The sequence below is a fragment of the Herpailurus yagouaroundi genome, unplaced genomic scaffold (assembly GCF_014898765.1).
Source record: "Herpailurus yagouaroundi ecotype Mexico unplaced genomic scaffold, PumYag 139, whole genome shotgun sequence".
Classification (NCBI taxonomy): Eukaryota; Metazoa; Chordata; class Mammalia; order Carnivora; family Felidae; genus Herpailurus; species Herpailurus yagouaroundi.
The window spans coordinates 18,867,262-18,883,878 of record NW_024412394.1 but is presented as its reverse complement, the minus strand read 5'-3'; the positions used below and the strand labels follow the sequence as shown (position 1 = coordinate 18,883,878).

At 42.2% G+C, this 16,617-nt stretch overlaps 1 protein-coding gene across 3 annotated transcripts in view; it reads left to right on the top strand.

Moving 5' to 3' along the window:
• CILK1 (ciliogenesis associated kinase 1) overlaps positions 1-16,617 on the top strand; it is a 60,078-nt gene that overhangs the window by 32,900 nt on the left and 10,561 nt on the right. For all 3 annotated transcript variants that reach the window (XM_040473769.1, XM_040473770.1, XM_040473771.1), the window contains 4 exons: positions 9,647-9,779; positions 10,892-11,063; positions 13,039-13,206; positions 15,452-15,772. In XM_040473769.1, the coding sequence (XP_040329703.1) occupies positions 9,647-9,779; positions 10,892-11,063; positions 13,039-13,206; positions 15,452-15,772 (794 nt within the window). The remainder of the gene's footprint in view (positions 1-9,646; positions 9,780-10,891; positions 11,064-13,038; positions 13,207-15,451; positions 15,773-16,617) is intronic.

The following is a 16,617-nucleotide window of genomic DNA, read 5'->3' as shown; positions in this document are numbered from 1 at the left end:
TTGAGAGGCTGACAGTGGGTTTTGGAATACATTATCTTTCATAACTTGATTTCTGAATTTCTCTCATTATTTATCATGTCTGTGTGTTCTTATTCTTTAGGCTTTAACATTAAGCTTGTCATAGATCTAAAATTTATTCCTGCTCATTATCTGGTGTATTAATGAGAAACCTAAGATTAGAATTCAGAGAAATTTCACGTGTTATGTTTAATCTGCTGCTTTGCTGTGGCTTCTCATTTTCCTAATATATTTCAGTTTGTTCAAAAGCATTAAAAAATCGTCTAACAAAATTTATTCAACACAGGAAAATAAAATCAATTAAAAATGAGCAAAGAAAGACAAAGACAAAACAAGGTATAGATATAGCTGGGGGGAGCGGGGGAGTTAATCAGCGAAATGCATGTCAGCAAGTTCTGATTAGTAAAAGAAGCAGGCTACAGATTTAATTCTGAGCATTCTGAGCAAAATGGGAAACATGACCAACTGCATCCAACATAGTTACCCACTCCCCCCGCCCCAATCCGGTAAAAACAGTCCAGTTGCCCAAGAGAAGCGGAACTGTTCTTAGAACTAAGACCAGAGAGGTTTCTCTCGTGGATCCTTATAGACGTGACAGTATGTAATGTGACTTCATGGCAAAAACGAAGTGACAAGTTACATAGAGCAGTTTCATGTTGTATCCCTCTTTCTAGGCCAGTTACATCACCTGATCAGAGAAAACAGTTCTAATGGGGCCCAGTATGATTCATTGTAGGGATGGTCTGGATAGTTCAAGGAGAGATTTAGAATATCTAGAGGAATGGATGGCCACATACCCTTCAGGAAATTCTCCAATAAATACTATTGTTCTTGGTTGAGCTTTTGAAAGGTATTGAGTAGCAATGACTTTGAGGCTATATTTTCTAGCAAATACCTGGGGTGTTACTACATCTCTGCCACTAACTGGACGCAGACCCACCTTCTTATAAACACAGAGCCATGGGATGGACGTGTCCATTGGTGTAGCCAAGAGTTCTGTAGGGGGTCATCTGAAGTCACTTTAACTTTATAGACAGATGCGCCAAGCGTTTGATCTTGCGTAGGCAGAAAGCCATTCACCCCCAGCCTAAGGATATTGTTGCCATTGCAAATATTGCGCCAGCAGATGAGTTTCATTACCCAATAAGGAACCTGGGTGGAAGCCCTTTGATAATACAGTCGGTACAGATTTGACACAAATTGGCAGTGAGTAGAAAAGACATTGTGTCACAGCTGGTGGCATAGGTCACCTGGGATCCTTCCCAGCCTCCCTCTTTCCCTCTAAGTAGTCCTTTTGTTAGAGACTAAATGAAACACACAGAGAGGCTATCTGTGCAAATCCATGTCAGCCTCGGCACATACTGAATAATCGAGTAATATGCAAGACTGAGTCCACTTGTGAACCAATTCCAGTAAAAAGTTTTTAGTAAAAGGTCAGCCTCCACAGGCTCACCAAAAGACTGAGACCTAATCATAGGACCCCAGAGCTTCTTCATTCTCCTCAAACCTCACCAACACATTAATAAAGGCCCATTTAGAGCACTTCCATCTACCCAGCACGACATGTCTGGCTCTGAAGAAAAAAACAGAAGGCATACTAAAAGGCAAAAAATTAAGGTTGAAGAGACAGGCAAGCATCAGAACCAGTCTCAGTATGACAGTGTTGTTGAAACTGTCAGACCAGGAATTTAAAACACCTATGATTAAAATACTCAGGGCTCTAATGGATAGAGTAGACAGCGTGCAAGAACACACAGGCAATTTGAGCAGAGAGATGGAAATTCTTAGAAAGGATTTAAAAAATGCTAGAGATCTAACACATTGTAATAGAAATGAAGAATGTCATTGATGGGCTTATTGGTAGACTGGATACAGATGAGGAAAAGAATCTCTGAGCTTGAGGCTATCTCAGTAAACACCTCCAAAACTGAAAAACAAGGAGAAAAAATATGGGGGAAAAAAAACCCAGAACAGAATACTCAAGACCTGTGGGGCAACTACATAGGTGAAACATACATGTAATGGGAATACCAGAAGGAGAAGAGAGAAAAGAACGGAACAAATATTTGAAACAATAATGACTGAGAATTTCCCACACAATGTTATAGGTTAATTATAATTGATAATGCTTGGATGGACCCAAGGACATCATGTGCAAATGAAACAAGTCAGAGAAAGACAAATACAGCATGATATCACTTATGTGTGAAATCTAAAAAAGCCAAATTTGCAGAGACAGAGAATAGAATGGTAGTTAACAGGGGCTGGGGGGTAGGGAGAGTAGGGAGATGTTGGTCAAAAAGTACAAACTTTTGTTTGTACAAAAAGTACAAAGTTAGAAGATGAATAAGGATATAATGTATGGTGTTGTGATTATAACTAATAATACTGTGTTATATACTTGAAAGTTGCTAAGAGAGTAAACCTTAAATATTCTTACTACAATAGAGAAATAATTATGTGTGTGTGGCGGGGGGGAAGGTCAGCCTGATCTGCTGGCATTGATAGAACCTTCAGTTACCAGGATTCATGAAGGATGGCATGAATTTGCAAAACATGAAAAACTTCTGGTATGGTGTCTGAGGGACAAATAGGGGGAGAAGGGTAACTTACTAGGTTTAAGAGCCTGGGAAAAGGATATGATGAGAGATCAAAGTTCTTACTTTGGTTTTTACTATAAATTAGATTCTCAAAAGAGAAAGGTCAACCAGAATGTTTTCACACAGGGACAGTCATAGCATCTGAGTTACTGGGCTGTTTGCTCAGTACTGGAAACTGAGAAGTGGACCTAAAAGAAAGTTAATATTCATTGGCTTTCCCTTCTTTCCCTTTCGGTTGCTTTTCATGAGATTCAGGTATTTGTTGCCAGAAAGACCTTGTAGCCTTCTACCTGGGTCTCTATCTAATCCCATCAAATGAACACACACACACACAGTCACACATGCACACATCCACACCCACAAATGCCCATGAATGTGTGCACATGCAATACATATTTGTATCCTGTAATTTAGCATCCAGATACTATTGTGACACAACAGCTCTTTGAAGCTCTGCACTCTCAGTTTCTCTCACACTCCTTGGACACTTGGATTGCGTATGAAGACAGAGCAAGGGAAGGCTCAGTTCATGCAGAAAGTCAGAATACCTTTGCTCTTAGCACCACTGCTGCTACCAAATATTCTTGTGGACACTTCTCCCCAGCTGTTGAGTGCCAGTTCTAGTTTGAGCTTAATAACGTTTCATCTGTCACCTTCCTTATTTCCTTGCCAATGTCTTAGTTAGAAAGGACAGATGGTAGCTATTCCTTCCAAAGAAGAAGAAACTGAGGTTCAGAGAGGTTTGAAGCCCTGTCAAAGACTCCACTGCAACAAAGCAGGGAGGAGATTAGCTCAGATATCTGTGCCCATTTGCCATGCTCCACTAGAAAAACCCATCTTCTCTCAAGGAAAACAAAGGAATAAGAGGTGAAAAAAATAGCAATAATAATTGTAGGTAGGATGGATATTAATTTTACAGGTCTGATTTCATTTTTATTGATACATGATTTTCAGAAACTGTATAATGGTTTTTATGTGGTATTGACTTGACTCTGGTTAAGTGCACATGTAACTCCGTAGTATCTATCCCTTTCCTCCAGTAATGGGGAAAAAAAAATCATCTAAATCAGCTGTAAGATTTGTCTTGTTAGCTTGTTCTCACTGTGAGAAGGTGCATTCTGCCCCTAGAGAGTAGACTCCTTTGAGAGGGGAGAAGAGCGCCGCAGGTAGTTGCTATGGCCATAGTTCATGTCACTGAGTACTTGGGGGGGGGGGGGCGGGGGCGGGGGAATGAAAACATGACTCCACTTGGTACTGATTGAGCAATGCCAAAGCATATGTACTTTGTCAGAATTAAATAATTAATGCAAGCCTTGCTTCATCCTTGACCTGCCCTTACAAATATCCAGCTCACACTTACCTGTGCAAGCAATCAAGAATGCCTTAGCTAGCTTGGACGACAGTGTTTTGCCCTAAGAAGTGGTTCTCTGCTTCTGTGTTTCACTACTGCCTTGCATTGCATGACCTTGAGTCAGCCCTTGGCCTTTCTGTGTGTTGCTGTCCTAATGGCCTTCTTGAGGAAAACATTGTAGGTGTAAATCAGTAATATCTGTGAAGCTACAGCTTCCACAGCAGGAAGGCGCACTGCATAAATTCAGATTGCTTAGGTATTCACTGGTTATTTCCATATATTCATATCAGGTTCATCATTAATAGAATGTGGCGGAGGAGAGAAAGCCTTCTTTGTGGCTGGATGTTTTCCCTTGCCCAAGGGTTGTTAATGAAAAGTAAGCACAACACAGTTTCTGCCAGGATGAAAGGGAAAAATCCCTCTTTTATTTGACTGGCATGGGGTACCCTGAAATTAAATCGAAGGTCTGTTCCTGTCTTCTGGAAGCCAAGCAGTTTTGAACAGGAAGATTCTTACCTTGATAGCACTTGGCCGTTGCATGATGTCTGAATGACCCAGCTGTAAGCATTTCCATTGTGAATCAGAAGCCCAGAGGAAGAAGTGGGCTTATTGTTGCAAGCTCCAGTGCACACATCAGCAGAACACGTACCTGGCTAAGAACTGGATCAGAGCTTAGCATTAGCTCCTCACAGGTGAAGTGCATGACTAGCTTCATAAGCCTTCATTCTTCTGTGCAAAAAATGCAGCTGTGTCTGCCCACCCCCCTGTTGGGGGGGTAAAATGAAAGGATTCATACTACTAATAATGACAAGGTCTTGCAAGGTGCCAGTATGCCAAGCACAGCCCTATGAGCTTTGCAAAATTAACGAATTTGGTCCTGCAAAACAAGCCCTTAAGGTAGAGGCTATTTTTTCCTATTTTACAGATTAGGAAAATGAGGCACAGAGAGCCTAAGTGATCTGCCAGACAGTGAACAGAATTGGGATTTGAAACTGGGCAACCCGATTGGTCTCCACACTTAACCACTATGCTGTATTGCCTCTCATATGGAAATTATAATGTTTTGTCAAAATAGAGATGAATAATAAATGTACATGACACGAGGGTCTTATAATTTTAGTTACCAAGGAATAGAACTCATCGGTATAAGGCTAATAATAGCTAATTTAGTAATGGAAAGAACAGGAGGCTAGGTCTTCTACAGATATATTCACAAATGCTTTCTAGTTATAAAAGGCTTATACTCAAATACAGTCTAACAAACAGCATATGTCAGCTGACAAATACAGTTTTCGTTAGTCATTTTTAAAAGTCTGTTTGCAGTTAATTTTTTTCCTAGCCGTTGTTCCTCTGATTGTTTTGGGCCTGAAGTATGATCTATAGAACGTGAAGCCGCTTAGACAGATACACGGGGGACCAGAATCTTCATGCTCCTCATTTTATTAGTGCATCTGTTCTAGTAGGATTAAAGAGGAGTTAGCAGTGAGGGACCGGATAAAGCTTGACTGATGGGAGGAGGTAGTTAGTGCTCACAGGAACATGACCTATAGTGGAAGCAAGGTACAAGGTCCAGAGTGCAAGAGGTTAGGTGTATCCCGGTACAAGTCGATGTAATGGGATGAACTGAGCAAGGATAAGGTGCAACTTTGTTGAGGTGGGTGTTACATGTGGATGCAGAGGGAGCTTGCCATGGGGCTTGGAGGCTGGAGGACAAATGACTCACTATAAGGGAAATGCCACATAAGTTTGGAAATAATAATTTCACCCAAGTAGAGGAGAAATGGGGAGTTTAAGAAGAGAAACAGCGTCCATCTGGACTTGAAAGGACTAGAACCACAAACCAAGATTTAACTGTGTGGATTGAGAGGGACAGAGTAGAGCAGAGTAGTACATTAGCTCTAGTACATTCTTATAAGATTGTGAATAATTAACCACCGCCCCACCTTCACCAGCTCCGGTGACTCACTTTTCCCATCTGTTCAGTAAGAAAATGATGTTTGTTATTTCTTTTTTTCACTGGTGTGTTTTTAAGGCTCTGAGTGTTTAGGAAGAGAGGACCCACAGTTCATATATTTTCAGGGTGACATAAGTCTTCCTGCATGCACTGACGAAAGGTCACTCTCTGATAACTGCTTGTGCCTTTGCACATTCTTAAGCCGGTTCCAAGATGGGAGCATACAATCAGGCCTTCTGGGAGCTGGAGCGTGCTCTGAAGAACAGAGGGTCCGAACACGATGACTCAGTTATGCTGAGTCTTAGAAACTGCCCACTCTAGTGTGCATTAACAATCTTTATTTTAATTTGTCTGTTAATAAGCCATCCAAACTTATCCGCATCAAAAATTGATTTTGGGGCGTCTGGGTGACTCAGTTAAGCGTCTGACTTTGGCTCAGGTCATGACTTCACAGTTCGTGGGTTTGAGCCCCGCATCAGGCTCTATGCCGCCAGCTCAGAGCCTGGAGCCTTCTGCAGATTCTGTGTCTCTCTCTCTTTCTGCCCCTCCCCTGCTTGCACTCTCTCTCTCTCAAAAATAAATAAACATTTAAAAAAATTGTTTTCTTCCATTTTAAAGGCCATCCTTGACAAATACTGCATTACCCTTTGAGTATACTGATAGCCTCAAGTTTGGTTCTTATTATAAATTAGGTTTAACTTACTATTACTTTGGTTAGGATACTTAAGGAATTGGTGTGAAGGCCATAAGGCATACATTGGTATAATGGCGGGATAAAGAATGAAGCAATGGGGGGCGCCTGGGTGGCGCAGTCGGTTAAGCGTCCGACTTCAGCCAGGTCACAATCTCACGGTCCGTGAGTTCGAGCCCCGCGTCAGGCTCTTGGGCTGATGGCTCAGAGCCTGGAGCCTGTTTCCGATTCTGTGTCTCCCTCTCTCTCTGCCCCTCCCCCGTTCATGCTCTGTCTCTCTCTGTCCCAAAAATAAATAAACGTTTAAAAAAAATTAAAAAAAAAAAAAAAGAATGAAGCAATGGAATATATACATGTATTTTTTTTCTTCCCATACAAACAAGGCACATATGCATATGCATACACATATGCAAATAGCCAACTCCCTGTGCATATCTCTGGTCTAACCCAGGTAGGACTCCTTTGATCTTCTCTATGCCTTGGATAATGGAAAACCGAAGCAGTCGTTTGGTGCAAAAGAGGTACTTCCTCTTCTCACTTGTGGCCCTCTTGAATATATATGATCCCTTCTGCACTTTCAGCCTCTTCTGTGTGCTCTGTACTTATATTTATTTTGTGCATCTTAGCCATTTGCCTGCAGATGCATCATTATGCCATAATACCATCCATTTGGAGTGTGACCTGATACCAAGCTCTGGTGTCTTCACCAGGTGAACAGAGAGGAGTGTCTTTTGATTAAAAAACACTGTTGCTTTCCATAGTGCATGACATCTAGTGCATGTTCAAGTATGACTACATCACAGTTACCCTCCCCTTCCTCTAGAGCAGAGAGGGTTTTGGGGAAATAGCCTTGACTCTTAGATTTAGTCCTGCTGGAACTCCCCCCATGCTGAGGACTTCCTGCTCTGAGCCCTCAATGTCTCCCACACTACTTCAGGGTCACTGCTCTTCTCAGTTCTCAGTTGCTATCTTGTGAGACTTCCTGCCTCCTAGTCTTCCCTCTGTTGTCCCTGTCTACTTGACCAAGATGGATTTGTCTCCATTAAGCTCCTTCATGTTCCCTACAAACCTACTGAAGTCGTTTGTTCTGTCAATAATATGAAGCCATCATGCTCCTGCCACAGTGCTAGGCATTCAGAAGAAATAGATCTGTAGCCTCTACCCTTAAAGTGCTCCATCTAATTATAGAGAGATAGTCAATATACTTGAAAATGGTAGAGTCTGCTCAAGCTCAGAAGGGAGAGCCTGTCATGTCCACCAGGGCAAGAACTATGCCCATTGAAGTTGCTTCAGAATCCACAGAGCCTCACATAGTACCTGGGCTGGAGTGGGCCCTCAGTGAATATTTGTTGGTAGGATGAATGAGTGAAGAAGGCTAGCATAGTTTGAATGGCTTCCTGGAAGAAGGGAAACTCAAAACAGGTCTCAAAGGATGGCAAAGATTGGGACTGACACAGATAAAAAGGAACAAGGGTACAACATTGTTAATGGGAATAGACGCAGTGAACCTGAAGGAAATGAGGGATTTTATGTGATTGGAACACACTTTACACATACTGGTGATAAGTATTAGAAAAGAAGTCTATCTCTGTAGGTAGACTGAAAGGAGTTCAAGCTTCTTAAATAACTTAAAGGAGTCATGGATGCGTGTGTGTGTGTGTGTGTGTGTGTGTGTGTGTGTGTGTCAGTGACAAGGGAAAGACAGTGTTTAAATTATCAGGAAGTGTAGTAATCCAGAGAAGCTGGGGTAAGAAAGGCCTACCAGAAAGTGGCAGTGTAGGGATGGATGAGGAAAGCAAAGATTTAGGAGGAAGGAGTATAAAAGGGCAGGAGGGGTCAGATGGAGATATTTGGGTGAGAAACAGAACATATTTCCATGGCTGTTTGGGAAGGATCCAATATAACTACAAGAAACCGGGATATCTTATCGAAAGGTTTGGGAAGGAGAGATGATTTGGGAGAAGAGAAAAGTGGTTTGGAACAGGTTAATGGGGGGAGACAGTGACATACCCTGTTGGAGACGCAGGTCCAGAGAAGGGTAGGAAAGACACATCAGAGATGTAGATCTGAGCGTTTTCAGCATAGAGGTTGTCAAGGAATAGTGTGGCTCTTCCGTGCTGGCTGGTGATTACTCCCATAATGTGCTAGTTGGGATCCACCTTTCACAACATTGATAATGACAGCACAGGACAAATAACACCATCAGCAGCATTCACGGAGTTGTATTTCCAGTTTTTGTGTTCCAGTGAGATTTAGAGTCACATAGAATGATGTCTCTGTCAATGATGCTCTGTACAAGTGGAAGGTTTTAGGTTTTCAGAGGCATTTATTCAGAGGCATTTATCACCGATCAGTGGGTGTTGGAGTGCAACAGTTGGAGGTTCGCGTGTTGAATGACCTGCACACACCCCCAAAACTCTGCTGCAACTGAGACAGGATTCCCATTTGATGAGCTGTCTTTGCCTTTCACAATGTATGCTGCAGATACACCTTTTCTCCTTCATTAGGCAAATAATAAGCATTTAACACTTAAACATTTGTTGCAACACACCAGAATCTCAGATATGAGTAGGTCATATTCTCAGATCTCTTGTTCCTTAATCAAAAATTGCATTTGTGGTTTTCTTGTGACATAAACTCTCAGAACTCATAGACTTTTGTCTTTTGAAACGGTTTTAATCTCAAATTCTTTCTGGCTGACTTGGCCAGGGTAGGCATGATTTTTTTTTTTTTTTCCTTGAGTGACAATTTCTTTTTGCAAAGTTCTCTCAGCCCACAACTGAGTTTTGATCATTTAAAAGCTGTTTTCTCTCTTGGAAAAAAAAAAAGAAAGAAATTATGAAGATCAGCTTTTGAACTGTTTTACATTTTGAATTCATCAGTGGGAAATGAAAAAAGTCCTGTGCATAGAGCCTTCAGTGTCATTTCAGGCTACTTTTCAAGTTACAGCTATTACAAAAAGAGAAATACAGCTGCAAAGAGCAATGTGGAAGCAAACGTGCATTTGGATTCCTTCTCCACTGTCTCCACAGGCTTCTTTCATAGGGACTTAAAGCCTGAGAACCTCCTCTGCATGGGCCCAGAACTTGTGAAAATTGCAGACTTCGGGTTGGCCCGAGAGATCCGATCAAGACCCCCATACACAGACTATGTATCCACCAGATGGTAAATACTCTTTCCTCAAAATTATTTAATTGCACTTCTTTAAAAATATACCATTATAGGGCACCTGGGTGGCTCATTTGGTTAAGCGTCAGACCTTGTTTGGCTCAGGTCATGATTTCACAGTTTGTGAGTTCAAGCCCCATGTCAGGCTTTGCAGTGACAGCTCAGAGCCTGGAGCCTGCCTCAGATTCTGTGTCTCCCTCTCTCTCTGCCCCTCCCCTGCTCATTCTCTCTCTCTCCCTCTCTCCCTCTCTCTCTCTCTCTCTCAAAAATAAAAAAGAAAACATTTTTTAAAAATTTAAAAAATATATACTATTATGCTGAGGATAATTTGAATGTCACAAATATTAAATCTTCACTAACAAAAACAGTACAATTTGAAACACATATTTGTAGGTATATTGGTGTTGTACCAGGTTTAAAAGCTTGTGCTGTAAATAATTCCCCCTGATATAAATAATATATATAGCCCTCACGAAAGACTATTTCCTAGAAGAGTTGTATAGAAGATTCTCCAAAGACCTGTCCGAAAAAAGCAGCTAATTGCTATTGTTAAAACTTTCACACCCCAAGAATTTAAGCAGCTGGCCATGACCAAGAAGTGGCCTACAGACAACAAGTTTTATGTTATCTCTTCTCTCTTCCTCACTCTTACTGTTTCTCAAGGATGCTGTACAGAAGAGTCATGGAAAGAAATGCTCAGTGAAAATACCATGAAACAGAGAAGCCCTAGTATATGACAGCATCCACAGCAGCCACCAAGTCTTCCTGAGTCCACCTACCACACTGAGCTAGACAGAAATTAGAAACAAGGTCGGGGCGCCTGGGTGGCTCAGTCTGTTAAGTGTCCAACTTCGGTTCAGGTCATGATCGCTCGGTTCCTGAGTTGGAGCCCCACATCGGGCTCTGCACTGAGAATGCAGAGCCTGCTTGGAATTCTCGCTCTCTCATCTTTCTCCGCCCCTCCCCTGCTTGCACTGTCTCTCTCAAAATAAATAAATAAAGACTTAAAAAAGGAAATATAGAATGCTTTTCACTGAGAATTGATTGTAGTATGTCATCGAACTTCTGACCTGGAGAAGCAATAACCAGCAGTTCCTTTGTCCCTCCAGGTACAGGGCTCCAGAAGTGCTCCTGAGGTCTACCAACTACAGCTCCCCCATTGACATCTGGGCCGTGGGCTGCATCATGGCAGAAGTGTACACCCTCAGGCCACTCTTCCCTGGGGCCAGTGAAATTGACACCATCTTCAAAATTTGCCAACTGTTGGGGACACCAAAAAAGGTAATGCTAGGGATCAAAGGCCTGTTGGCTAAAGCCAGCAGCTTTTCCTGCTCCTTCTCCTGCACCCGGGAGAGCTCTGGCCCCGTGGATCACCTGCTGGTCTTGCAGTCTTTCCCTCCACCTCAGTGATCCTTCCCTGCCCTTGTTTGCAGAAGCAGCTGCCTCCCTCCCTCCTGCTCTTCAGTGTATGTGTTATGGTTCCCTCTGCTCTTCTCTCCGCCATCTCTTATCATCATGGCTACGACTCCTGCATCCGTTCTGAAGTCTCCTGAGTGAAATCCCTCCTTTTAACTGCATTCACGTATTTACCCGACTGTGAGATTTCCTCCCGCCTTCGCTGTCACCTTGGACCCAACACATCGGACACAGATTGTGTTTTGCCTACTCCCGGCTATCTTCCTTCCCCCATTGCCCGTTTGTGCCCGCGGTCTCACGTAATCCCCGCACCCCGGCCTTCGGTCTGAGTTTCTCTCTCTCTCTCTCTTACACTCCTCTTCCCCTCATGCAAGCAGCTGCCGCATCATGCCCAGCTCTCACCTGGGAGCCCCACTACCGCCAGCGCAGGCCAGCCGTGACTGCCCCACGGCCTGTGTTTGGGGCATCTTCGCCGCAAGCCCTGCCCCCAGTTTATCTTGCAGCTAGATTCTCCTAGCTAAACGTCAGCTCTGGTCCCGGCCTCCCTGCTAAAAATATCTGCTGAGTCCCCACCTCACAGCCTTCTTCACTCTTATGGCCTCTCTCCCATGTGGTACCTGCGCCTTCCGGGCTCTGCTCCTGTGGCGCCCCACTTCCGAGCTCTGCGCAGGCGTGCTCTGCACACGGGAATGAATGTCTCACCTGACCTAATTTCACACTTTTTTCCAGGCCCCTCAGTAACTTATGTCCTCTCTGCTGCTGTAGTCTCCTCTCCATTTCAGCTGTATTCCATGTTGTAATATCATTGTCTGTGTACATCTCTGTGCCCTGGACCATAGGCTTACCCAGGGCTAGGCTTTGCCTTGTGTTTATTTTCCCAGGTCCTAGCACCATTACTGGTACAAACCAGACCCTCAAAAATTTTTTGATCGTTTGAATGAATCTTTAGTGCCACGTCTTCAAGATTTCCAGAGACTCCTGCTAGAATCTCTCCCTTTTCTGGATGCCTGTACCTCGCTTGTGACCGTGATCACTTTTTTCTCTGAATTATTGTGTTTTTAAATAAATGTTTCATGTTCTCTTTTTGGACACTGGCATCCTTAAGGGCAGGATTTATATTGGATTATTTTTGGATACCCAACAAGGGCTAAGCATGTAGTAAGCACCCAGTAACTATCTAAGTGAATAAATCATATAATCTAGCCTTAGTGCCACTTTACCTTACAAAAAATAAAAGCAATTATAGCAGAATGTGTTTTCTAAAATAGTAGAGTGTTTGAACTAGAAAGGACCTTGAAGATTATTTGTTCATCACTTTCTGTCATATCCTCCAAAATTTAGTGTCCCATGGGAATGATTCATGATGCAGTGGAGACCTTTAGACTGAGTGAAACAGCTTTTTTTACTGTTGGACTTCTTAGCATATTTATTTTGAATCCTCAAGATTGGGATATTGTAATATGTAGGGTATCACAAATTTATTTAATTGGAGACAAGGTGTTTTGTTTTATTATCCCCCCCCCTTGCAAAATTTCTCATTAGCAGTTTCTAAAACCTCTGTTTCATGGAACACAATTAGGAAAATACTAATTTGAACCATCTTGTGTTAAGGTTATAAAACAAGTTGGTGGCAAATTCAGTGTCTTCTCCACTGTTGCCCAGACTTCATGTTCTTTGTAGTCTGTCCATTAGCATCCCCCTGGGTTTCATCACACACAGTGCCGCACTGTATGAACATGATAATGATATGATTGCTTTTCCATTGTGGCTACGTGTACTGGAATGTAAACTATCACAACACATCACCTAAGCAACATTTTCTTTCTCTTCCTTGTTTCAGACCGACTGGCCTGAAGGCTACCAACTTTCAAGTGCAATGAACTTCCGCTGGCCCCAGTGCGTACCCAATAACTTAAAGACCCTGATTCCAAATGCTAGCAGTGAAGCCATTCAACTCCTGAGAGACATGCTTCAGTGGGATCCCAAGAAACGGCCAACAGCTAGTCAGGTTTTCTTCCATTTCCTTGTTTGATGCATTTCGTATTAAGTTCGTATCTGACTCTGAATAATTCTTATCAATCTCATAGGAAGTATTTTATTTGGTATTATGGGTGAAAAATAATATTGAATGTCATTAATGGTGTATAATACATAAAAACATAAAATAGTTTGAGACTCACTGTATATAGTTAATGGTCTAAGCAATATAGTGGCCTTGAAAATTGGCATAGCTCTATGCCACATACATTCATTTTCACCACATACATGGCAATGAAAACAAACAGATATATTTACCTTTCTTTGGAGAATGTTTTCAAATATATTCTCTCTCAGTTAAGATTATGTAGCACTTTGCTTCTAAGGCAGTACTGGTTGTTGAAAGGGAATTTGAAAATATCTTGTAAAATCCAACTTGCTCCTTTTACAGATGACACAGAACAACAGATGAGATAGAGCTGGGATGATAACCACCATGAGCATTTTATAGCACTTTAGAGTTTGTGGATGCTTTAGTTTTTACGTGATTCTAACCCTATGAAGATTCCATGAAATAAGTGTTATTGTTTTCACTGTGTAAGTGAGAAAACTGAGTCTCAGAAAGTATAAGCAGTTTGCCCTAGTCACTCATCCAGTAACTAGTACAGATAGTACAACCAACTGCATTTCCTTCATGCAGATGGTAGGTCTTGGCCTCATACCTCCTGTTTTCTCAATCTGCCTTCCCCCAGGCCACTTTGTCTTAGATTGTAAAATGCATCCAGAGGGGCGTGGTAATGCTGTGGCTTCAACCACTCCCATGCCTCTTGCAAGGCTTAAGTTTGCTAATTGTCTCATTGGCGAGTTACATTGCTCAGAATGACGAAGGTGACCAGTTCTAATAGAGAGGATGATTTGGCCAAACAAAAGTGACAGGGACATGTGAAGATAGGACCAATGTGACAGTAGAATTCACTGGAGAGATGACAGTTGGGGGTTAAAGAATTATAGAAAAGCACGTTTCCAAAGGCTCAGAAAAGAAAGAGGCATAATTTGGTACCATAAAACTTTGGGTGGCTGGGGTTGGAAAGTTCTCAGAAGTGCACTTCAGGGGATAAAATTCACAAATATTCTGAGGGCAGAAGAAAAGCTTTCTGATGAACCCAGTTTTTTAAAGGTTGTATCCAAGAGATCAAAAAATTCTGGAGCGCCTGGGTGGCTCATTTGTTAAGAATCTGACCCTTGATTTCAGCTGAGGTCATGATCTCATGGTTCGTGAGATCCAGCCCCACATCAGGCTCTCTGCGATAACAGAGCAGAGCCTTTTTGGGATTCTCTCTCTCTCCCCCTTCTCTTTCCAGGTCGCTTGTGCTCACTCTCTCTCTCTCTCTTTCTCTCAAAATAAATAACCTTAAAAGAAAAAAGAAAAGAAGAAATTCTGTAACAAGGAACCAAGAGAACAATGTGTACTTTTAAGAATAGTGTCATTGGCACCTGGGTGGCTCAGTTGGTTGAGCTTTTTTTCAAGTTAGATGCCAGGGTTTAAGATCAGTACCAGAGTATCTGTATTATTGGCCTCTGTATCTACACTTACATATAATAATTGCAAATGTTTATAACTATGTCCCAGAGTCATCAAGAAGGGTTATGTTATGTTCAGTGATTTCCATTCAAAAAAACTAGGGCATACAGGGAATGTTTCAGAAAGAATTATCAACCCCAGCACTTTAAGATTTATCCCTTGACTATCTAGAAAACTGGATTGTTCAGAAGAACAAGGTTTGTCCGTGATTCTTGAGAGGCAAGTTTTAACTATATCTGTATTACATTTTTGGCATTCCTGGGGTAATGTACCTGCTTATTTTACACTTGATTCTTCAGTCTTCCAGGATTATTGGCTCTCTCTGTTTTATATTATTTTTTTCTTTTTGTGAGCTGAGCAAATTGGCTCAGAAAGGTGAAACATTATATTTAAGGCACATAGTAAATAAGTTACCAAGCCAGTATCTGTGTTGAGCAAGAATACTTTTCAGAAGTAGCAAAGGTAATGGCAGTATAACTGGCTGCTTTATCCAAATAATTTTAAGTGTATACATTTTATATTTTAGATAAGGAAAATCATAAAGAATGTCACACATTCGAGATGCTGTTTTCTGGTTGGGTTAGGCTAAGAAACTGTAGTAAAATGGTCCCATGAAATGTAGCTCAGTGAGCCTGATGCTGTCAGTCCTCCCGGCTAGACTTTCCTCCTAAAGCAGCCCTATGTGTTATTCCAGGCGCTTCGATATCCTTACTTCCAGATTGGGCATCCGCTGGGCAGCACCACACAGAGCCTTCAGGATTCAGGAAAACCACAGAAGGATGTCCTGGAAAAGGCAGGCCCACCTCCTCACATTAAGCCGATCCCACCTGCCCAGCCCCCAACCAAGCCACACACACGGATTTCTTCGAGACAGCATCAGGCCAGCCAGCCCCCTCAGCATCTCATGTACCCCTACAAAACAGAGGCTTCCAGGACAGACCACCTGAACCATCTTCCAGAGGACAAGCCAAGCCCGTTGCTCTTCCCGTCCCTCCATACCAAGAATCCTCAGTCGGTGAGCGATTTGCTAGTGAGCCTTGTCTGGCCTGTTTCTCCTCTGACCCCATTTATTGTGTGGAAGGTTTTCTTTTTCAGCATAGAGTCTAATTATAATAAATGTATCTTTGTAATACCATGGGATAGTGAAAAGAGCTTTGGCCTTGGAGTTGAAGTTCTAAATTCAGGTTCTGGCTGTGCCTGTCAATAGCAGTGCGCGTGGTAGGCAACCGTGGTGTCGGGGTTGAGAGCCGCACAGCACTCACACTGCCAGAGGCTCCAGTCTCCGCTCTGCTGTTTCCTAGCTCTGTGACCCTGCGCAGTTTCCTTGGCCTTCCTGCTCTTCAGTTCCTTGCCTGTGAAACAAAGATAACAATTGCTGTCTACCTGATAACAATTCTTTTGGGGACTAAATGAGTTAATACTTGAAAGAATTTAAAATCGTAGCTAGCACTTTGTTAGAACTTGATAAATGTTAGTCACTGTTATTATTAATCCCTGAGGACTCAGTTTCCTCATCTGGAAAAGGAAGATTATCATGTCTATCTTGCCCACCAGACCAGGCATGAGGATCAAAGGTCCTGCTGCTTGTGAAGATGTTTTGAAAAACCACAAAGTGCTATAATAAAATTTGTATACTATTATTCCTATTAATGCCATCAAGTAATGCTGTTAATGCTGGGCTGTTAATTGAGCCCAGATCTTTCTTCTCCTCTTGGGCTGGTGCTCAAAAGAAAACAGTTTGGGTTAGATTCAATAATAACCCAGGGCATCAGGTGACTGGTTAGCTTTATAATGCTGTTTGCCAGTCTGATTTTTTCTTTCTTTCTTTCTTTCTTTCTTTCTTTCTTTCTTTCTTTCTTT